A 25565-nucleotide genomic window follows, 5' to 3' on the forward strand; every position below is an offset into this window, starting at 1 on the left:
TGTATTTTAGGGTAACGTGCGAGATATCTAATGATTGCACCTGCTCAGCATATGAAAACTATGTGACTGCTGCTCACTTTATGTATTATTAGCATATGTCTCAATAGGCTGTCATATGGTAATCAACCCAAGTGCAGTAAAAAGTTCTTGATAGCAAGAGCCAGGGTTACCCTCCCGTCGCTGCACTGTAAATTAATGTAGCTGCAGCCTAAGGGGCCTATTCCATGGGACGATTATAGTTCAGATTATCGTTAAATCGTTCGAATCTAAATAGAAATCGTTCAGTTGAATAGCAGTTAACAACTAATGACCGAACGAGAAATCGTTGATCGTTTAACAAGACCTGGACCTATTTTTATTGTTGCTCCTTCGCAAATCGTTCGCATTAAATAAGACGTCGTTCGGTCCTTCGCAGTAGTGACAAATGCAATAGCGACGACAAGACAACCGCAAGAACGATCATAAGTAACGATTATCTTTCCATGTAAATGGGTAAACAATTTCAGGTCTTTTGCAATAGCGGACGATAATCGTCCCGTGGAATAGGGCCCTAAGACTGAGGCTGCAGCAATGTTAATTTACGATCCCCCATCACACAGGCTGCGCTTGTGTCATCCGTGGTGGGTCCCGGCCACCAGTAATAGCTGGGGACCCGCTGCGCTCCAGTGCTGACAGTTAATCTTGTAGATACTGTGGTACTGCTGCATCTATATGGCTTCAGACATAGAGTTCTCCCTCAACAAAGTGAGACTTCTCTGGCAACCATCAGGCTCCTCAATGTGATCACAAAGCCCTGATGGTAGCCATGGAAACTGGAAGCCTCAGGCTATGGAGGCTGGCAGGGAAGGGAGATAAGACCCTCTTCCCCTCTCTCCCCTGCCACTGTTACAAGCTTCTAACAGCGGTAGGGGACAGGGGAGGGGGGGTGGGGCAAAGCTATGGACATCAGCTTATGGGATCATTATAATTCCAAAAACGACCTGGGCATTGAGGTATTATTATTATTATTATTATTTATTTATTTATAAAGCACACTTAATTCCAGAGCGGTATAAAGGCGACAATTGTAACAAACAAGAACATTACAAGATCAAAACACATTACATGAAGGCAGATGCAAACTGATACATGGGGAAGAGGACCCTGCCCGCGAGGGCTTACAATCTATAAGGTATCAATGACCCATGGTCGTGGAAGGGTTAAGTCGGTGAAGGCAAAAGTCTATATTGTGTTGGAGGCTTTTATCTCGAGATGGCAGCGGATCGCAGTAGGTCGCTGCGATCCAGTGACAGAGCTGAGGGAGTATGCTCTACTCCCTGGCAGGCCAAAAGATCTGACTCTTTTGCTTCACAGACTGTAATGAAGTAAAAGTGTGGGATTTCATTTATAGCTATGGGAGAGATGCACTCTTCCCCGGCTGTATCTCAGGATCGCAGCTGATGACATGTCAAAAGTTATTACAAATGGCAGTAACACCAAGTACTTCAAAAAAGAAATTGCTCTGCATCCTCACATTCTGACCCCATAACCTTTATCTTTGTTGTCTACAGAGCTGTGTGATGGCTCCTATTTGCCCAGTGAGCTGTACCTTTGATCAGTTGTTATATTATCTTGGATTACATGTAAACCATATGTCGAGAAGGAGTTCACTGTAACTTAATAGTGGGGTCCAAATATATTTATTTTTTCCCCAGTTATAAGTAAAATCTCTCAAGGAATTCTTGTCCTTCAGCTACATTTGGTGCTGAGCCCGGAAGGAAGCTTTTAGCTTACTACTGTGATTTTTCTGACTATGGAACTATGTGATCTGATCCTAATCCTCTGTGATAGCTCCACTTAAAAACGTTGGGTGCGCGGAACAAATATAACTTTATATTCCAGGCTGACCTTGTACCAAGTCATTGTCAGTGTCTGGATCCTTTGTCTTATTATCTCGGAATTAGGATATAGGCAGATTACCCGCTTTTATTGAATACAGGTAAGATGTAAGACACAGCATTACGAGACACTTAAAGGGGTTTTCCCAGTCACAACATATTAACGTCATTTTTTTTTTTAGTCTATAGCGCTGCATTTCTCTAGAGGACTTGTACAAGTGGTCGCTTTAGTGGTTGTACAGTACACTGCAATAATAATGAACTACAGCGCATAGGGACTCACATGCTTTGCCTTCAGCTGGGTGTACTGGGCCTGTGATTGTAGATGGGCAGGTTTTTACCTGCCAGATGCCATGATCATCACTGATCACGGCATCTAGATTGTAAAACAGCTGGTATCACGGTTCTCTCTAATCCCTGTTTATTATGGTACATGTACAGTAACTCTGGCGTTTATGGAGCTGTCTCAGCTCCTCTGCCCAATCCATGCTTGCTTGGTCAGGAATGGGTTAAGAAAATAAATAATAATAACAAAAAAAATAAAATAAATCGGAACACATATCCTTTCTTAATGGTAATGATTGTACATGCTAAGCTTCCTGTATCACCCCCTGAGGTCACTGGTAGGCTGTACAGGGGCAGAAATGACAGTAACAGGCTGTGACCCTTCTTCCTGCTGTCACAAACAGGAAGACAATATCTCCAAACACGTTCTGCATCCATTACATATCTCTACACTACAGACTATAGATACACGACATGTCTCACAGATGGGCTGAACTCACATCCCTCACCAGTCCTCTGCATGGAAGTCCACAGAAGTACAAAGACAGAGAGAAATAAAGGGGCAAATTTATTAAACAAAAAACAATCACAAATGAAAGCTGAGCTGTGATTGGTTGCTGTGGGAAGTTTACACCAGTTTCCATCTTACTCCTTTTGATAGGTGTGGACCATAGCGTCCATCAGCATCCTGCATCCTCATCTGTATCCGTCTATGGTCGCCATTTCGTGGCTGACTTGGCTTGGTTACTAAATACCTTCACTTTTAAATAAAACATCTGGCATGAATTATAGAAACTGCATCTGTGGCCTTCTCTTACAGTACTAGGCCATATTCGCACACACACACACAAACACACACTGTATTTTTACAATAAACAACGGCTGTTATTGCAGGCTTCTGTTTATTGACAGTGTGCAATTACATTAGAGTGTATTGAACAACGGGCGTAGTGTATACACGCTGTATACACTACTGGCCGTTGTTCTCTGTGGCCACACAGAATAACAGACAGGTCTATTTTGTACGGCCACTATTTAGTGAACAGCGGCCGTACAAGATAGCCTGTGCTCACAGTGTAAAGTACAGCTCCCGGACGTATTTTACATTGTGCTCTATGGCTAATTGGAAAGTGGGCACACCCGAATGTGCCCGCGTTTCAATTTAAATAAATTAATGTCCATCCTGCAGATAACACAGTATTGGCTGGGTGAACATCTCAGATATCGGCCACTTACTGGAATTTAATGAGTTCTTTAACCTCTTAAGGACGCATGACATACCTGTATGTCATGCGCCCACAAGAGGTTTTCAGAGCCGCGTGTAGCCCGGGACTGCGGGTATTAGCGGGCACTCCGAACGCCGTGCCAGCTAATACAATAATCAGATGCAGCTGTCAAAGATGACAGCTGCATCCGATTACCGGATGCAGCACTTCCCTGGAGTCTAGTGGGTGAGATCGCTCCTCCGGGACGTTGTCCTGGAGGAGCGATCCACACATCCTGCTCCGGCCAGGGTCTCCGACTAAATGGCGCTGATCGTGGCTCGGCAGCAGCCGAAAGAATCCGAATGCAGCAGCCGAAAGAATCCGAGTGCCGATCTCATTGATCTTTGCTGTATAACTATACAGCAAAGATCTCAATGAGAGATCAGTATACTTATACTAGAAGTCCCCCAGGGGGGCTTCTAGTGTAAGTGTAAAAAAAAAAAAAAAAATTAGTGTTAGTGTTATTAGTAAAAAAGCCCCCTCCCCTAATAAAAGTCTGAATCACCCCCCTTTTCCCAGGTTTTAAATAAAAGAAAATAAATAATAAACATGTTTGCTATTGCCGCGTGCGTAATCGCCCAAACTATTAATCACAGTCCTGATTTCGCACGGTAAACAGCGCAAGCGCAAAAAAAAATTCCAAAGTGCAAAATTGTGCATTTTTGGTTGCATCAAATCCAGAAAAATGTAATGAAAAGCGATCAAAAAGTTGTATATGCGCAATCAAGGTATCGATAGAAAGTAAACATCATGGGGCAAAAAATGACACCTCACACAGCCCCATAGACCAAAGGATAAAAGCGCTATAAGCCTGGGAATGGAGCGATTTTAGGGAACATATATTTGTTAACAATGGTTTGAATTTTTTACAGGCCATCAGATACAATAAAATGTTACATGTTACATGTCGTTGTAATCATAACGACTTGAGGAACATGCATAACAAGTCAGTTTTACCCCAGGGCGAATGGTGAAAAACAAAAACACCCTAAATAAAAAAAAAATAGTTTTTTGTTCAATTTCACCACACATTGAATTTTTTGCTGGTTTCGCAGTGTACTTTATGCAAAAATTCAGCCTGTTATTGCAAAGTTCAATTTATGACGCAAAAAAATAATGGCTCATGTTGGTTTCTAGGTAGAAAAATGCAAGTGCTATGGCCTTTTAAACACAAGAAGGAAAAAACTAAAACGCAAAAACGAAAATTGGCTCAGTCATTAAGAGGTTAAAAGGACCCATCCTTTCACAGACTGTATTGCTAGGGCCTGGACTTTATACACCACCAAGTTGTATGGTTCTGTAAGCTCAATGTGAAACTGGAATATAAACACCCACATTTTAAAATTAAGAGGCAGGACCCAATCCTGCTGACCATATAGTGTATGTCCTCAAATCAAGTTAGTTGCAGAGGTGCTGTATACTGTACTTTGCCAGAATCCGGATAATGGTCTGCATTTCATCTGGCTCAACTGCTGTATTATAGTCCTATATATTCCATATAGATCATCTTTTCTATGTTTTTATCTTTGCAGTATGGTTGGCTTACACAGCTAACTTCTCCCCATCATATAAATGATACATAGCAATACTAAATTTTTTACATTAGGCAAGAAAACTAGAACAAACTATTTCCCATCCTAGGTAAATTTGTCTCTCCAGACAACATTTTGCACTTTAGGAGCAGAGATCCTGGGACATATACATAATTACACAATGTAATAAATAAATATTATATATATTTATTTATTATATACGCAATCCCTTCAGTAATTGAACAAAGCTCCTAGCAGCAATCTTCATGCTACGGAACAAGTAACCATTATCAACAAAAATATCTTTCTAGCATATTTCATCAAAAGGTTGGGATTGGTGGAAACAAGATTTTTGGAAACAATTTGCGCTGTCAATAACTATAATAAAATGTAAAAATAATATTGGTGCAGCTCTCAATAGGAAAGAAAACTATTACAGTATCAACAATGTTTTCGGTGTTGCAATCACATCCTTCTATTCTGAAACACTTTGTACATCTACAAATAGCTCTGATTATCTAATTCCCAAAGTATTATTGGCATGCAGAGTTCCATGGTCTTTTCTATTTGTGATTTGTTTCTCTAACCTTTCCAGTGCCCACAAGGTTGAGCAGCAGAGGGGCACGGTGCTCACTACTAGAATAACTGTGGGAACAGAAACGAGTTGGCATCACACTCTAGGGAGCAGAATTCTCTATTCTAGTATATAAGAGCGATAAATGTGAACTAACTTACCACCATGTTGTATGCTTCTGGGACCTCAATTTCAAACTGGAATTTCCCACCTTGGTAATAGCTCTCATCTGTAAAAGCAGAATAAACAGGCTTTAATGGGTATGCGGAGCTCCACTGCCTAGAGTAAATGGGTCAGAAAGCGAGCATTCACCCATATAACCCTGCCTAATATGTGCATTTCTCTAATGTGTGTGCACAAGAAGCGCAGCACATCATGGAGAACTCTGCTCGCTTTATGTTCCACTCATAAGTAATTAACCAGTGAGCAGCATCAATGACTGCCGCTTCAATTAATCTGTGCATCCAAACGGGAAAAATATATATGTACGTATGTATATTTATATATCACTTGGCTTAGCATGTGCACCATTCTGCAAGTCAAATCTAGCATCGGGAGCAGACGTTTTCGATTTGATGAGCCATACGTAAGCTGGTCTGATGCTAAAGCAGAAGGAGCTGCATGTATGTACATAACAGATGCCTTTACTCCTATAGAACACAGAATGTATGATGAATTCCCATACTGGGTTTCTGTTAAAGCGGTGTACCAAGGAATATAAAATGAATTGGGCTCAGGCTGCTGTAAAAAAAGAAGAAATCCATATATTTACTTTCCATGCTCTATTCTGAATGACCTAGTCCTTCTGTGCGGCACTTCTGGGCTTGCGGTCGGCATTTGCCCACTCAGTCAGTATCTTAGGAGGGCCACCACAGGGCAATTCCATGTGACGATCCCATGGCACATTACCACTGACCACCAATAGGCTATGTTCACACAACATAATATTTCAGTAAAGAACGGACGCTGATTGTAATGGAATCAGCGTCCGTTCTTTACTGCAGAGGCGGCATTGCACTGAAGTCAACACTTAATTTTTGCTGTATTTTTGTTGTAATTTAGTTGTTTAAACATTTTGTGAAAAACTCAAAAACTATTGAACCAGAATGGGCGTTAAAACAACGTACCTGCTTATTATTTTCAGATACTGTTCAGTGAAGAGAGTCCGGAAATAACAGCTGTTCACACAATGTAATGTGCGGTGGCAGCCGCACATTACATTTAAGTGAATTGTTAATTGACTTGCGGGCAAACCCAACAGTGCGCGGAAGTCAATGTTAAGTAAAGAACATTCCTGCAGTCGATACAGAGCGTGTACACATAGTATACACTCCAGCTGGGATTCCATGCGGTCACACCGAAAACTGACATGTTCATTGAATAGCTGCCACACAAGACTTACAGAGCAGACAATGTAAAGTACGGCTCCGGCCGTCCCTTTACATTGTCTGCTATTTGTAACTGGAACGCAGGCACACCCGAATGCGTCCGCATCCCAATTAAAAAGAAATTACGTTCATCCAGCCAGTACTGGCCGAGATGAACTTCACCGACACAGAACGGCTGTTGTCATGCACAGTGTAAACTCGGCCTTAAACTGTGATAATGCATGCGGTATAAACCAGTGCAGCTTTCTGCTGATATCTAGGTATACTGGCAATATATTGGCAAAACGTGATGAATGGGGCCTAGAAACAAACATTACAGTACAATCTTCACAAATGATTGTTCATACATTAAAATGATAAGCAAGACACTGGAAAACGTCAATGCAAACTCATAGAAAATAAACAGATGGTGGATCTGGCAGGATATGAACCAATGGCCCTGATGCTTACCACTGAAACACTGTGTATCCATGAGTATGTCTGCACACACATATAATTACATCTCATAGTTTTATACACAGGTGGGTGAAAGATCTTCACCAGAACATCTGCATATTATATCAGGAGCAGATTGTATTTAGGAAAACAAAATTATGTTATATAGAGCTGGTGGAGAGGAACGCTATGAAGCCATCTGCTAAACAAGACCTGCATCAAAATTCATGTAGTGTAATATCTGTATAACACCTTACTACCCCATAACTCTTACCAGAGAGGCTTCTTAAACCTCATTAATATTTAACACAGAGACATAATAAGCAAGCAGCAGGGTCAATGAAAGAGAGCTCTGGATGAAAGGAGCTCCTGCTCTTGTCAGCTAAGCCCCTGCTTTGTGGAGAACAGGAGGAGAAGTTAATATCCCAACAAAGATATGGAAAAGTGCAACAGCGTGTTCTCTATAAAGTGATCAGCTCATTAACATGCCCACTGGCTTTGTGTTGGGACACATCATTCACAGCCAACTGAGCATCTCCAGGACACAGGGGAGGAGAGAACCATGCAGCCGGGCGCTAGACAAAACCAACACGAAAAAAAAGCCTGCATGGAAAATAGATGCAAAAGACAAGTTCAGTTCCCAGCTAAGAGCCAACTGATGTCCCAGAAAATAAAGCTACGGCCATAGTATTCCACAGAAAATCAGACAGAACACATTGTACCAGGGTAAAATTAATGTAAGCGCTATTGTGAATAATAACAGCAAGATTACAAAATTTGATCACATTAATGGTTTACTTTCTCCAGACCCTCAGGGGTGCGGTTATTTGGAGAGATGCTATTTCTTAACTGGTTAGGGAATAGAACTGGTGATTAATACACAGCCCGTCTAACAATTTCACTTTGCCCTGTGAAATTCTTCATTTCTCCTGTAGGGGTGCTGATGTGTTCCTTCACAGATTCTAATCATTCAAGGTTTCCTTAGAGCAGTGCTTTTCAATTCCAGTCCTCGGGCCTCACCAACAGGTCATGTTTTGAGGATCTCCTTAGTATTTCACAGGTGATATAATTATACTCAGTGCATCAGGTATTAGCACAGGTGTCCTTTGTATGGGATATCCTCAAAACATGACCTGTTGGTGAGGCCTGAGGACTGGAATTGAGAAGCACTGCCTTATGCTGCGTTTACACGGAACGATTATCGTTCGAATTTGCACAATAACGATCGAATTCGAACGATAATCGTACGTGTAAACACAGCGAACGATCAATTGAGGAGCGACAAATCGTTCATTTTGATCTGTGAACATGTTCTCAAATCGTTGTTGGTCATTCACAAAAAATTTGCAGATCGTTCCATGTAAACAGTCGTTCAAGCGGCATATCAGCAGGTTCTGCCGAGAGAACCTGCTGGTATGCCGCAAGAGCCGTTTTACCTGAGAAGGTGACAGCCGTTAGAACCGCTCCTCTGCGCCGCCGCAATCTTCATAAAAATCGCTAATTGCCCCTATGCAAATTATGGGCCGAAGACCATTTGGGGATGGCCTGGATCCGGGTGCATCACTCCGTCCCGCCAAGTCCACCCCCTCCTGTGCCGCCCTCCCCCCATCCCCTCCAAGTCCATTTGAGCCTGCATAGCCTCCTCCCGTCCGGCCCAGTCCGCCCCCCTCTGTCCCGTACCCCCGCTGCAGTCTAGCTCACACAGGCAGCATCTCCCCATGCTGCTCAGTCCGCCCCCTCCCTTGCTGACGATGCCCAGCCATTCAGGAGCCCAGGACAGGAGGCATATAGCAGCAGTGTGATCGGCGCAGGGAGCCTGGTTTGAGCTGGATGGTAAAGCTCAGCCCAGGCTCCCAGCGCCGATCGCGTTCTTGCTATATGCAAACTATAGCAGTGAGGAGCATACTTTCCTAGGCTCCTGAATGGCATTCATGTGCCAGAAGAGTGTCCCCTGCACTGTCCCACCAGCTCGGCCCGCCCCCTCCCATGCCGCTGAGCTGACAGCCTGCTCGCAGCCCAGGACAGTGCGGCGACACTCTTCTGGCACATGAATGCCGATCAGGAGCCCAGGAAAGTATGTTGCTAACTGCTATAGTTTGCATATAGGAAGAACGCTGAGATACGGTATGGGACGGGGCAGGCTGAGCAGCATGGAGAGATGCTCCCTATGTGAGCTAGACTTCAGGGGAGGGGGCGAGGGTACGGGACAGATGGGGCAGACTGGGCCGGACGGGAGGAGGCTATGCAGGCTCCAATGGACTTGGAGGGGGTGGACTGGGCGGGACGGAGTGATGCTCCCGGACCCAGGCCATCCCCAAATGGTCTTCAGCCCCTAATTTGCATAGGGGCAATTAGCGATTTTATGAAGATTGTGGCGGCGCAGAGAAGCGGTTCTAACAGCTATCACCTTCTCAGGTAAAACGGCTCTTGCGGCATATCAGCAGGTTCTCTCGGCAGAACCTGCTGATATGCCGCTTTAAGCGACCGCAAAACGATTTTTCCATACGATATATCGTTCCATCTAAACGGTGATCGTTATGGAAAAAACATTGTTCTTTCAAAATCGTTAATCCCATGATCCGGCCAATTATCGCTACGTGTAAACCCAGCATTAGAAGATCAACTTATGAATACTTCTAACAAAAGGCTATTGTCAATAGCTGGTTACTAATATGATGAAAATGGGAGCAAAAGAGACTTAAGGCCTTATGACACAGAACAATTATCATTCGAAAAATCGTCAGATCGTTTGGATTTGAACGATAATCGTTTAGTGTATTAGCAGACAATGATTAAACGACTAACGTTTTTATCGTTGATCGTTCGCAAATCGTTCACATGGAATAAGACGGTGTTTGGTAGTTCGCAGTGGTGGCAGATGCAATAGCAACGACAAGACAACTGCAAGAATAAACATAAGTAACGATCATCGTTTCGTGTAATTTGGCGAACCTTTTCAGGTAACTCGCAATAGCGGCCGCTTGAGATAGTTTATCATTAATCGCTGAAAAATCGCTTCATGTAATAGTACCCTTAAAGGGGTTTCCAGGCGAGGAAAGAAAAAAAAAGCTGGGCAGTGGGGGGAACTGCAAACATAATAATCCATAATAAAGTACCATTCGGCACTCCCTGTATGCCGCTGGTCTCCTGTATCTTCCTGTTCCTATGACATCATGGCCCCACTGACTGACTGTGAGGACATCCAAAGAGAAGATGGAGACCGCACTTCCAAAAAAGAGTTCACACTTTATTCACACCAGATGCAACGTTTCGGCTCAATGTGTAGCCTTTCTCAAGCAGTGAATCAATCACTGCTTGAGAAAGGCTACACATTGAGCCGAAACGTTGCATCTGGTGTGAATAAAGTGTGAACTCTTTTTTGGAAGTGCGGTCTCCATCTTCTCTTTGGATATTCTATACGAACCTGGGTCCGGTTTGGTGAGACGTGCACCCGCACATATATGTTTTTCTAGTGCTGCTGAACATTTTCTTAATTGACTGTGAGGACAGATACTGTCAGCTATCTGACCAACAACGTTTGATGTCCCTGTAAAATATGTCAAACATGGCACTACTCTTAGAATATATCCCTGCAGATATATCACTAGAGCGGAGTCTTTAGGATAATAGTTCCAGGGAAAACCCTTTTAAAATGGTCAGACACTGATTTACAGGGAAGCAGCCTATATTTTGTACTAAAGAGAACACATTTATCTTCCTTCTGGAGGAGAGCTATATTGCATCTTCACATCCTTATTTCAGGCTTTTATTTCAATAGGGCCATCTAGGTGTCCTAGGTTAGTAATCATGCAGTCACATCCATCTAAGTACCAGCACTAACTAGTTGGCAATGACATGAACAAGAAATAGAGATGATAGACTTCGTTTTATTCAAAAACTAAATTTTCCTTATTCCTGCAATTTGTTTTTCTGTTTCCAGTTCTATACATTGTACAATGCAAGTTATAATTTACATTATTCAAAAAGTAACTCGCTTATATAACTACAATTGTAAAAGATTGACTGACAGGAGCACCAATCATAGAAAGGACATCAAAAGAACAAGTAACTGTTGTCTTGCTTTATATTGATGGTATCTTTGTTAAGATGTGAGATTTCAGCTTCTTTACAGCAGCATGAATAGCACTGTCTGCTAGACAATGCACCAGAAAAACATAAGGGAATGGGAATCTACAGAGCTACAGCATCACAGCATCATTGCAGACCGGGAAAATAGTTGAACACAGCCGACCTTGAACACAGGAAGTGCTAAGCATCAGGACTCAATAACAGCGCCTTTGGTGGGGGGAAAGGAGAAGGTAAGTATAGCTATATTTATTTTTTTATTTACAACCTGCCTAAGCACATTTATATAAGAAGACAAAATATATATAATGCAATTTACAAACTTACAAAATATATAATACTAACCAGTTGGACGGAGCAACTAAACTAAAATAAAACGTTTAAAAGAAGACCCCTTTTGTCCTGAAAACAAATTCAACTTTGTAAATACAGTGGTACCTCAGTTCTCGAACTTAATTGGTTCCGGAAGGCAGTTTGAGAACCAGGCAGTGTCTTTCTATAGGAAATAATGTAAATGTGTTTAACCCCTTAAAAACGCATGACTGGTATACCTGTCATGCGGCCATTAAGGGGGATCAGAGAGGGCTCCTGGCGTGAGTCCTCTCTACAGCCTGCAGTCCCTGGTTGCTATGTGCAGCCAGGGACCGCGGGTATTAGCCGCCGCGGCCGGCTAATTAACTGTTCAAATGCAGCTGTCAAAGCTGACAGCTGCATTTGTATAGTATCTGTGCCCCCTGTCCCTGGTGTCTAGTGGGGGATCCCCCCCCCCCTGCGATGCGATCGCGGAGGGAAGATCCGTTCTAATGAGCCGGCCGGGGCTCAGCGTCGGAATGACGCTGATCCCGGCTCGGCAATCTATGTAGATGGTCTGCTGCAGACCATTATAATAGAGCACCGATCTGATGGATTACTGCTCTATTATATACACAGCATTGATCTCAATGGGAGATCAGTGTTATGTATATGGAATTCCCCCAGGGGGCTTCTAATTACTGTATGTAAAAAAAAAAGAATTGTGTTTTTATTAATAAAAAAAACAAAACCTCCCCTAATAAAAGTTTGAATCACCACCCTTTTCCCATTTTATAAATAAAAATAAAACAAACAAACAAACAAACAAACAAACATGTTTGGTAACGCCGCGTGCGTAATCTCCCAAAATATTAATTTATTTAATTCATGATCCCTTACCGTAAACGGCGTAAGCGCAAAACCATTCCAAAGTGCAAAATTGAGCATTTTTGGTCGCATCAAATTCAGAAAAATTGTAATAATAAGCAATCAAAAAGTTGCATATGCGCAATCAAGGTAACGATAGAAAGTACAGATCATGTCGCTAAAAAAAAAAAAAAAAAAAAAAAAAAAAAAGACACCTCACACAGCCCCATAGACCAAAGGATAAAAGCGCTATAACCATGGGAATAGAGCGAATTTAAGGAACGTTTATTTTCTGTAAAAGGTTTTATTTTTTACGAACCATCAATTAATATAAAAGTTATGCAAGCATATCGTTCTAATCGTACCGACTTGAGGGACATAACATGTCAGTTTTTCCATAGGACACACGGCGTAAAAACAAAGCCCCTCCACCCCAAAGAAAAAGTATTTCGTCTTTTTTTTTCAATTTCACCGCACATCTAATTTTATTCTGGTTTCGCAGCATATTTTATGCAAAAATTTTGCCTGTCATTGCAAAGTACAATTAGTGACGCAAAAAAATAAGGGCTCATCTGGGCCCCTGGTGTAAAAATTCAAGTGCTATGGCCTTTTAAGCACAAGGAGGAAAAAATCGAAACGAAAATCAGCCCGGTCCAGAAGGGGTTAATTGGTTCCAGCACCAACCAATAATTCGCCATAGTACCCATATATTACTTTGAAAAATGCCCAATATAATCCCTACAGTACAGAACAGCACTATACTGTACAGTACATCATACACAAGAAACATTCAACAAAACCAGCAATTATAGTACAGTAGTCACCAACTCCTCACTCATCCTTTAGGGTCCTATTCCACAGGCCGAGGAGGGCCCGATCAACAATGTAAACGGCCGATGATCGTTGAGCGAGGGCTGCAAGGACATTGTTACCAATGTCCTTGCAGCATCATACATTGCCTGTCAGGTCTTCTTCTCCGCGCTGTCTTCATCCCCGAGTCCCGCGCCCTCTATCTTCTCCTGAAGATAGAGCGAGCGGGACCCGGGGATGAAGACAGCGCGGAGAAGAAGCCTGGACAGGTAATGTATGATGCTGCTGCTTCTCATATCGCCCGCCACGCATCGCTACGGTTGAACGATGATTTTAGGTCTGACCCTAAATGAACGATCAGCCGATGACACGATCATCGGCTGATCGCTCTATTTCACCGAACGATAATCGGCCGAATCGGGCCAAATGGGGCCGATCCGGCCGATTATCGTTACTGTGGAATAGGGCCCTTACTGTATAGAGTCGTCCCCCCCCCCATCCCAGCACTGTACAGGATGGGAGCTGGTGGTGCACTGACTGTACTACTACTGTACTGTATATGCACTGCAGTAGTCTTATACAGAACTGTACTGTATATGAAGCCTCACTAGTGCTAAACTCACCAGGTACAACCGACCATCCACGCTCGCAAAAACGTTCAGATACCGAGTACCTCAAGATTGGGGGCCCAAAAAGTGTTTGAGAACCGAGCAAGAGTTTGAGAACCAAAGCAAACTTTTCTTGAAAATACAGTTTGAGTACCGAGCAGTTCGAGAACCAAGTTACCACTGTAGTCTTATTATAAATATCTTACCAATATGCATCTACTTTTTTTATACAGACCTTTAGGTCTCCATGGTTACAGACTACAAACAAATTCTATGTAGTCTGATCCTATAGTTATAGCCCCTTCTATCAGACTTCTTGCTTTCCTTTTGTAATGCTGTTATGGACAGCTGCAGATGATATTTTTAGGCTATGTTCATACATATCGTGGAAACGCGACAGTCTCGTTTAATAGACAGCTGCAAATAAAGATTAAAATTATTAGCGGCTGCTTATTTAACAAGAAAGCCTTACCCTCCTCCTCCCCCCCCCCCACACACACACAAACGTTCCTGAAGTGGGGACATAGCCTTCTAATGTAATAATGGAGTAGGAAGGGCTTATATGTTGAAAATAAAACTTAATAAATTCACAAATCCTGCTGAATTCATAGAAACTGTTGCTCACTGGTATCCAGCTCATTTGCTTTGAAATAAATAGGTTGCCCATCATGGCTAAATGCGTCTGTCACAATAAAATTCTGTCCATGCTGATGTCATGCATTGTCTGGAGATCATTCAATGTGCTGATTGCAAAGGAAAGATGACTAGGAAGCTGCCGAGAGCGGCGGCATGGGAGCACAGCAGAATCAATGTGACAATATTACAAAGTGCATTATTTTTATATTTTAAGCCTTATTACTAGAATCCAGAAAACCCCTTTAATCCGTGTATAATGAAAAGTTCTGTACCGCTCTAAGCTTCTTAAATCTTCCTGGGTTTCAATTTCTCCGATTGGCTTCTATAGTCAACTACTTTACCTTTTCTTTGAACTACGTTTGACAATCTCTCTCCTCATCATTTACGTCTCCCTGCAAGAAAACTTGTTGGGAATATTTACAGTGGGCACCGATGCAGGGTTCATTACAGCAGGATATACCCTAACTGAAGGAGGGCACAATTAGTCGACAGTCCCTGCCCTATGCAAACGCCGAAATTGGAGAAATTGGTTCCCGCATACGGCGCTGTACTGTAGCTGAAGCACTGGAGGCGGGAAACATTAGAATTATTGGAGCCGTGTTAGAGGGGAAAGGTTCCTCCCACTGGGTGCGGGCAGTATGATTGACAGGGAAAAAGGCCAGTAACGAGCCTCTCTGCCTATTGATCATCCTCCTCTGAGCATGCTCACCGGTAGAGAGCAGTGACCTCACATGGGCTGGGAGCAGCCCAAATGTCTACCCGCCTGTCATGCGACAGCCGATTAGAACTTATTTTTCTAGGGTATAAACCTTCTGCTGCAGCCACGGCTGGTACGTGCCACGGGCTGCAAAAGAGATTTATACATGGTTTGTTTAAAGCAAAAGTTTCCTTCTGTACTCAAAAAGCTGTTTTCCTACCTCCTTCCCCCAAAACACACACACTTTAGAAGAAGCATGATTTCTGTGTCTATTATCCTCTATGGAGTGGGGTGAGTGAGCATGGAGAGTAGAAAAGGCAGCCCTGGAAAACACTACAGCCTGCAATTATCTCTCACCAAGCTCCCAGATAAGCACCGACCTTTGTTTTATGTGCCCAAAAAACCTGCAAAGTGCTGGGCTGCTTCCCCTGCTCACCCACCCCCCTCCATAGGATATAATGGACACAGCAAACCCGTTTTTACTTTGCTTCTCTGTAATGAAGACGGCTTTGCCTTATAATGCAAAAAGCTGGGAAACTGCTTTTTGAGTACAAAAGGATGCTTATTTGCCTAATAAAACTTTTTACAAAGTTTATTAAAATCGCATGTACTATTGATTCCTGCAAAATACATTTAAATGACAATTACACTTTAAGGGTGTGTTCACACCTACAGGATCTGCAGCAGATCTGCAGCAGATATGATGCTGTGTTCAGTTATTTAAATGAAATCTGCTGCAGAAAATAAGCTGCAGATCCTGTAGGTGTGAACGCACCATAAAAGGACATTAGGTTTACACTAAGGATTAGACCGCTTTAGTAAACGTATCCCACAAATTCAACACTGTGACAGTAATCTCCTTGACAGCTGACTAGGGTGGGGGGTTTCTATGCAGGAACCACCCCTGTCAAATATACAAATCCCAATGAGGCATATGCAGAGGGTTTGTCTAGAACAGACAACACTTTTACCTAACTTCCAGATCCAGCTGTTTTCATCAAAATGTCATCACGCTCAATCAAACCTGCGCTGTGAGCAATAGAAGGTTTTATATAAACCTATATTGCATAGGGTGAATCATGCGTACACCTACAGCAGTCATACCTTTGTGATCATCAATCAGGAACAGTCAGCGAGATCAGTCATTTGAAAAGCAGGGTGCAATTTCTCCACATGCCATTGTATGGCCGTCATAATAGCCGTCTAGCACTGAATACGTCAGAAAGGAGGAAGGATTCATTGTCTGTTTTATAGAAGAGAAAACTCCTCCCTGGTGATAAAATACCTCTGATCTGTATATACACAGTGTGAACCCTTTCATTCAATAAGAGATCTTCAGAAACATGATAACATACGCAATGCGCACAAACATGTACAGATAACACATATACTGGATAACCAGCACATTTATCAAACTAATAGAAAAGTCTAAATTAGGAAAAAATAAATAAATAAATAAATAATATATATATATATATATATATATATATATATATATATATATATACACATATACACTGGTCCCTCAACATACAATATTAATTGGTTCCAGGACGACCATTGTATGTTGAAACCATTGCATGTTGAGACCAAAATTCTAGGGACAGAGCAGTACAGGACATGTAGTATCACACTGTACTCAAAGAATCACTACTAGGCAGACAGCCAGTGCAGGCATTTCACTAATACTGGGGTTTTACCAGTAAAATGGCCAGTTTCATTGGTTGATCATGTGCCGCAGATCCTGACTGTCTGTAGCATTGTATGTTGAGTCTGGTCTCAAGTTACGATGGTCCAGAATGGACCATTGTATGTTGAAAATATTGAGGTATCAATGTATATATGTACATACACATATATAGATAATTTGGAAAATATCTTTATATGTTATGAAAATATAATCAGACTATAAAAACTTGTGTGTTGAAGTGACTATCACCAGGCCCAGGCAGAAGCACTGGAGGCAGGCCGACCCACCCTTAGTGGGAGGAAACCCTAGCCCCTCTATGATAGGGTTCCATTGATTCTAATGGAGTCAAGTCATGGAGGGGCTGGGATTTCTTACCACTGGGGGTGGGTTGGTCCGCCTCCAGTGCTTCAGCCTGGGCCTGGAGGTACAGTCACTTTAAAAGTATATGCTACGTAGAGTGAAGCCAACCATAGGGTGTAGGAGGAATTAGCACGCCCAGCAAGTAGCTAGTGCCTCTAGGCACCAGTGTGGTCTCTGCTCTAGGAAGGAGAGTAGTGTTTTTTTTTGTGTTTTTTTTAACACTCAAAGTGTATTTAATAAATTAGAATTATAATATATTACACACCACTTAAGTAGTTTACTTAACAATCAGCGAGTTTGTGAAGAAACAAACTATGCCTTGGACAAGGAATTTTAATAGAGGTTGGCCAAAAGTTAAATGCAATAAACAGAAAACATAATAATCGCCCATTAAATCCACCGCCCATGGTTATGAGGCAGTCTTTGTTTACATGCCAGCAGCAATGACACGTGCCAACATGGCACATCCTCTCTGCTGGCATGTAAACAGATAGTAGCGGGGGATTACAAGGGCATCTGTGCCGTAGCTGTGCAGGGACAAGTTTTTTTTTTTTTGTTTAACTACTGAACACCGCCTTTAAGATTAAAGGGTACATTGCCTGGAGTTGTTTTTAAAATATCCCTATAATTAATAAATGTAGTTTTGCTGATCATCCCTATTGTTTCTGCATCAATTCAAACAAGATGCAAGAGTCACAAAACACACCACTGTAGTAAGGGCCATGGTGTAAATTAGTCAAATTCAATAATTCAAGCACAAATGTGCAAAAATCAGCGACTTTATTACACCAGAAACCTAGCGTAAGTTTGTGATAAATTACCTCCTATTGTTCTTTAAAATACACACAGAGGTTCCATACAATAGTCCATATTATACAACTATATACAGCGCTTTATTGGAATGAAAAGCCTATAAATAAATCAAATTTCCTATATGCTCCAGCTAGCATAAAACCCTTTGAAATGTCCCTTCACTCTTCTAGAAAATGTCTTATGTGTGACAGACACATCAAAAGAGGCCAAGCACCTTCTGAAGCTTTGAAAGAGATTCTAGTAAACTAATACAGTCCTGCCAACTTCATGTACCGCGTACAGACACTTCCTTGGGTTTGTATTGCTACAGAGATAACCAATAAATTAATTCTTACTGCAAATACAGTAAAGGTACCCCAGCGGTTGACTGACAGGATGAAGAGTAAACATACATTATATATATATATATATATATATATATATATATATATATATATATATATTGCACATTTACATGTGAACCTACAAGTGAACTGGTTCCATGTTGGGGTCAAGATACATTGTTGACCTTGATGAAATTATACACTAGAAAAAGCATCCATGTACATATGAATTACAATCTATGGGGAATGGCACAGTCTATAATGGCATCTGTTTAATAAATAAGTAATGTAAAGCTTTCGAAAAGCTTATGACTAGTGATGAGCAAACTTTATGAACTTACCTGAACGTTCATCAAGTTCGCTCATTACTACTTAAAGCGGCTCTGTACCCCCAACCTGACCCCCCCCCCCCAACCACTTGTGCCTTTGGATAGCTGCTTTTAATCCAAGATCTGTCCTGGGGTCCATTCGGCAGGTGATGCAGTTATTGTCCTAAAAAAAATACTTTTAAACTTGAAGCCCGTGCCAAACAGGAGTATCTGTGCCCTAACTTTGCACCACCCCTCCTCCCCACCCTCTTCATCATAAGGAATGCCACTGAAACATTTTCTCCATGCTGAAAATTGCACAGGTCCTTAACGATCCAGCCCATGTGCCGGGCTGCCACAGGTGGGGAATAGGAGGGAAACTGCCTGGAGCATTCCTAATGATGAAGAGGGTGGGGAGGAGGGACAGAGAGGTTGTGCAAAGTTAGGGCACAGGTACTCCCGTTTGGCACGGGCTTCAAGTGTAAAAGTATTTTCTTTCGGACAATAACTGCATCACCTGCCGAACGGACAGATCTTGGATTAAAAGAAGCTATCCGAAGATACAAGCGGTTTGGGGGGGGGGTGCAGATTGTGGGTACAGAGTTGCTTTAAGATTTATTCCTAAAAGGATGCTTGTGACTGATGCTATACATGGGCATCATTACCCATAGAACTCGTCAGTTTGGACACCCCATAGAGATTGGATGGAGCTCTGGCTGCACACATGCACTGCTACTCCATTCATTCGGAGGCTATTTCTCTTCTATGCTTGAGATCAGTGGGTGGTCCCTGTGGTCAGACCCACCCTACCCTGCTAGGTATTACCTATACTGTGGATAGGGGATACATTTTGATAATGAAAGTACCCCTCTAATTTTTGTAGATATACTGACATACACCATCCAAATACTATTCTCTTAGCTTCTGTCTAGGTAATTGGCATCACAAACATCTAACGTGGATGCAGTTTTTTTTCAAAATGTAAAACTAGGAGAAAAATGCAGGAGTGCATCCAAACTATAGATAATAGTGTATATGGTCTCAGAAATCGCCAGTCATATAAAAATGGCTTCTGGAACATTTTTTTTTTAAATAATGTATCAATAGCATTACTTTAAAGGGGTTCTGTCATTAAGACAACCCCTTTCAGAATAAGGCAGATCCAGAGATCACAGGTGTGACATGAAATCCTCTGGCTATCAGCAGTTCTCTTCCGGCAAGCAGCCATCATTGGTGCAGGGACATGTAATTTTACATGCTAGTCATAAAAATGAATGGTTGCCTATTTAATGCATGGATGCGCTAGGTCTTGTCATCATTAGAGGGTGGGGGATGTAAGGAGAGGCGACAGCTCTAGTGTACTGCTAAAGTACATACATACAGATAAATCTCTACATGTTATATAAATACTGCTGTTATATTAGGACACTGTGTAAACCATCCGGCAATGACGACCAGCTGGCCAAGGTCATGCCCATATGACAAGCCCATGACCATCTCACCCAACATCCTAGGTGGATGTCTAATTATATTGTAAGTAGCTTCTACTGAAAGTTTCTGGTAAAGGTCATGCATGCTAAAAGTCAAGCAAATCAGAAATACAAAGGGCAAAAACATGCAACCTCCACAAACATAACAATAGACCCTTTTATAGTGCTAATGTAATGTCTAGCATCTTGTGACAATCAGAAAAAAAATGTTTCCTTAAATCTTTTTTTGTAAGTGAATCCCGTTTACAGATAACATTGAGGTCACCACACTCTACCACTGAAGCACGCCAGCCATTATGCTGTATACGCAACACGCACTGATTTACTTTGGATGTTCCTAATTTGTTTTGTCTATTGGGGACACGCAACAACTACTTTACTGTAAACAAAATGATTCATCCAGCTCTGGAAATTTCTGGATTTTTATTACGACTAATAAGTCGCTAGAAAATTAAATTTTAAAATAAAATAATAAGTCCATGTGAAGGATGCTGCATCCTTTTGCCTTAGGTCTCCTTCCACCAATTATTCATTTTTTTGATTAATATTCTCTAATGAGGACAAATTAGCTGTGATTGGGAAGCCGCTCCAATGAGAGAAAACCATTAGCATTCTTTATCCGTATGTAGGAAATAAGATGATCGCGGATAATACAGCTGATTTACGACATCGCAGACTACTTCTCTGTGACAAGCCAAGACAAACACAAGGCACGGAGAGGACTGCTGTTATTCTTTCACTCTTCCATTCTTAAATATTTGGTAAAATTCTGCATGCCTCCCTGGCTATCTGCAATAAATATTTATGTACTGTCACTATGCACCATGTGTGTTCCCAGGTCTCGTGTATGTATAGATAAACAGATACATGTGCAATGTAGAACACAGAAAAAATTGGATATAGATTGTTTCAGGCCCATTGGATCTTCTTTATGGACATACACTATGACTGATCTTACTGCCCCAGAGATACTAGATCGCAGGTTTTTTTTCTAAAAGGCTCTGACCAAAAAAAATATACAAATAGACATGCCTAAAACTACACTTATTGCTTCAATAGTTGTCATACATCAGCAATCCTGGTGTTTTTTTTTTTTTTTTTTACTTTTAGCTTACGCAGTTCACCGTGTGTGAACAATATTGTTCCATTTTAATAGATTGGACAATGATGCACATTATAATATGTAATGTGAGATTATATATATATATATATATATATATATATATATATATATATATATATATATATATATTAGATTATATGTATATTTTTATTGGTATAATGGGAAAGGGGGTAAATCTTTATTGAGGCATTTTATAAGGGATTTTTAAAAAATAGGTTTCTAGACTCTTTTTAAACACATTTTGTATTGCATATATAAGTACTAATCCTCTGATTGCATATACTGCCATAGCATAGCGTTCATCAGTATTTTTGGCGATCTGTACATCTACAGATTTCAGCTATCTAGAGATTGCAGATCTGACAGGACACCCCGATCAGTCAGTAACAGGTCCTTGTCTTGTCACTGACTACCTTAAACGCCGCAATCATTGTGCATTTTAAAGGGCTGCCTTTCATTCCTGGGTCTGGTGACTATAATGTGTGCAGGGCCGATCACATTAAAACGGCCCTGCACACATTAAAAACCCTTCACAGCCATTAACGCTTATATACGTTCCTGCTGCACGGGGTATGTGCAGCAGGTACGTATATAGCCATATGGCTGTCATGAAGGGGTTAACACCATAGTAAAAGTTGCCAATCACTAAAACATCTAATACCAACACGCTTAATAAAGTATGTAACCATGTATTCTTTACAATGCAATCTGCATTACAGGGTACGTACACTATTCCAATCAGCTTGTTCAAAAGAAATGTTAAAGGGATTATACCATCAGATAATAACCTATTGTTTGAAGGGTACTTGTCATTCCACCTAACTGCACTGGATAGGCTGTCATGTGTCTACATGAGTAGCAGCACTTTTCCGGCTTTTATGTTACCTGAATGTCTTTTTTACAATCAGATTTGTTCTTGACAGGCTTTGTCTTAAATTTTCAGTTCTCTGAGCTAGTAGGTAAAGCCTTACATTTGTAATGGCTTCTGCCGGTGCACACAAACGCAAGAGGAGGTTCTGCTCTATAGAACGCCCTAGGAGGCAACAGCTTTAATGAGGACATTATAAAGCACAAATGAGCAATATTATTGGCAAAACTATGTAAAGTGCTGCAGGATGAGATGGCGCTATACAAATAAAAGCATTATTAAAAACATAAGGCTATGTTCACACAGCAAAATAATTTCTATAACGGCCGTAATTCTGACGTAATCTTTAAGTGTGAACAGAGCCTAAAACTGTCAATTGACACACACACAAGTGAGATCTAATACAGCAAGCTTGTGTGCTTTTTCTGCAGTTTCTCTGCCACTCCCCCCTCCTATACCTGTTCCCTGATCACTTTTCATAGACCTCTAGGGACACTTGGAATGGATCCTCAATGAGCTGGTAGGAGTAAGATGAGGTATATTATATTTGCTTGTAAAATCCACAAATGCAAAATTTGTTAAAAACAACAGTGGTCATTCAAATTGTTTTTTTTATGTTAAAACAGGTTTGGGTAGTGGCCAGGCATGGTAACCGCAGCTCAGCTCCCGTTCACTGGTTTTGCAACTCTGTTCCATTGAAGTGAATGGAGCTTAAAGCGAATGTACCAGCAGTACATTTGCTTTAAAGAGGATGTACCATCAGGTACATCCTCTTTAATCTGTCCCAGGAATAGAACAGCGCCGTCACGGGGAAGCTGGTGTCGCGGTCCGTTTTAGGCCGGGCTGCCCCCAGTGGGAGGGAATTCCCTCCCCCTATGACGCGGCTTCATTAGAACCAATGGAGCCGCATCATAGAAGGGCGGGGAATTCCGCCCACTGGTAGCGGGCCGGCCCATCTTCAGTGCTTCAGCCCCGGCCCAGTACCCGTGCATAGAACGGCGGCGTACATGGAACCGGGTTGCTGTTCAGAAAACGGACCGCAGCACCAGCTTCCCAGTGACTGCGCCGTTCTATCCCTGGGTCAGATTATAGAGGATGTACCTGATGGTACATCCTTTAAGTTTTTCACATGGATAGAACGATGCTGGTGCCCTGCTCCTTTTTTTTTTCTTTTTAACCGCAGCCCAGTTCCCACATACGGTGCAGTTTTATTTCCCAGGCACTGGTTGGGGCTTTAGCACTGTAGGCAGGCTGGCCCTTGCCAAGTGGCAGGAGACCCACGTCCCTATGTGATGCGGCTCCACTGATTCTAATGGAGCCGTGTCAAAAAGGGGCGGGGTTACCTCCAACTGGCGACATTCTATCCATGTGAAAGGCATAAACCACATGTTCTGCTAGTACATTTGCTTTAACTGCAGACCACCACCCAAACTGGAGACAATAGTGGCACTGTTTCTGGAAGAAAGTTGTTCTAATCCTTCAAGCCTTCTAAAATTGAGAAATGGGTGAACTCAATAATAAAAGACTCCATAGAAGAAAGTGTAGATACTTGCAAATAAAGGGGGGGGGGGGGGGGGAATCTGAAACTGGAGTACTATGAAGTGAAAACCACTTTCCACCTATTTGTTGTATTATCTTCCGGTTTGGGAAAGATTTTCTTTAACAATATTTGTGACCTGGGAAGGACAAGAAAACTTGCCTTAGAAAAAAATCACTAAATCCAAAGCAATAACATGTTTCCTCTGAGTTCTGTAGGACACAACATGCTTCAGTACAAGATAATACAAGAGGTGATCTGAGCCCAGATGAGAGAGGGCAGGAGCGCCTGACAGCTGTGGGCATGTGCCGTAGATACACTCATTACAGATTAAATACAGCCACGGAAAAAGGCATTACATGGCTGTCAGCCGTGAAGGACTTGTCAAAGACAAGACGCCACACTGCTTAATATTAAACACGCTGCCCCTATTCCCAAGATAAATATATACCAGAGAATAAAATGATATCAGATCTTAGTTTACAAAGCTGCCACTTGCTATGATGAGTGTCAATGTTAAAGGGAATCTCTCAGCAGGTTACAGCATCTGAAACTACCAATAGATCCCATATACAAAGTAACATTATGTTTCTAGAGAAACAGATGGGTGTCCATTTTGGTGCACTGGAGGGTAAACTATCACCCCAAGAAGTACTGTGCAATGGGACCTTCCCCAGTGCAATACTGGGCATCCATAGTACCGTACACTACTCTATGTAGCATTTGGTACAGTTTAAGCAACTGATGTTGCTTACAGCTCTGCAACAGATTTAAATTGATTGAAAAAACACAGACATTAGTTAACAGCTTTATACACTGCCTAAACACTTACATGTCCTTTGCTTTTCCCACTAATTCTGCTACACTAGCCAGATCCCCCGTTTTGCAGATAAGAGGACGACCCTGCCAGCCTCCTCACCCTTTTTCTGCAGTCTGCAATGTGTATTCTTTATTAAATACATGGGTAGATTTACTAGAACTGACTCTCAGACAGAGTAAACTTAGACTAGACAGTACCAAAATATACCAGAATTATCACTGTACCTTAAGCCGTTTGTAAATGTGGAACATTGCTAGACTGTCTTGTCCAAATTAAAACCAACCATTAATTCACTGGACTCCAAAATGTCATGCCGTACTTTTGGCACATAGAATTGCATACAAGCCGCCCTATCTTTCCTGCAAAGCAACAACCCTTTCAGATTAAACCACACAAGAATCTAAAATATATAATAAATGTGGCACAAGCACGTAACAAAAAAGTTTTTTTTGTGTGTATTTGCACTAGTATATCTGTGTCCAGCTTGACAGGCTGAACAGAGTACGGTCCCTTTTAGACAGGTTATTTCTCAAAATCCACATTTTCTCATGATTATTTTTTCTTCTTTAATATGCTTTTTCGTATATACGTCTATTTTGGGGGTTTTAATTTAGTGACCTGAATATTAAAACAGTGTTTACGTTAATAGTAGACTGTTCTACAGTGATAGTAGAAGGTATGAGTGACATTTATCGAGTTGTTCTCATCTGTGTAAATAAAAGTGTATGGAAAAGTTTTAAGCCCCGGCTGCAAATTGAAAACGCAAAGTTCACACTTTCTATGGAGCACAAATGCCTACCGAAGCTCTAAAACTGTTAAAAGGCACATGGCACCTCTAGATCCCATTTACGAAAATGTAACTTGTCAGCACAGCTGTCCCAT

At 41.7% G+C, this 25565-nt stretch overlaps 1 protein-coding gene across 5 annotated transcripts in view; it reads right to left on the reverse strand.

The window, feature by feature from the left end:
* The window catches only part of UBE2F (ubiquitin conjugating enzyme E2 F (putative)), a 168198-nt gene that overhangs the window by 80666 nt on the left and 61967 nt on the right, over positions 1-25565 (reverse strand). For all 5 annotated transcript variants that reach the window (XM_069983185.1, XM_069983184.1, XM_069983182.1 and 2 more), the window contains one exon: positions 5695-5762. In XM_069983185.1, coding sequence (XP_069839286.1) covers positions 5695-5762 — 68 coding nt within the window. The remainder of the gene's footprint in view (positions 1-5694; positions 5763-25565) is intronic.

This window comes from Dendropsophus ebraccatus, chromosome 9 (genome assembly GCF_027789765.1).
Source record: "Dendropsophus ebraccatus isolate aDenEbr1 chromosome 9, aDenEbr1.pat, whole genome shotgun sequence".
Taxonomy (NCBI): Eukaryota; Metazoa; Chordata; class Amphibia; order Anura; family Hylidae; genus Dendropsophus; species Dendropsophus ebraccatus.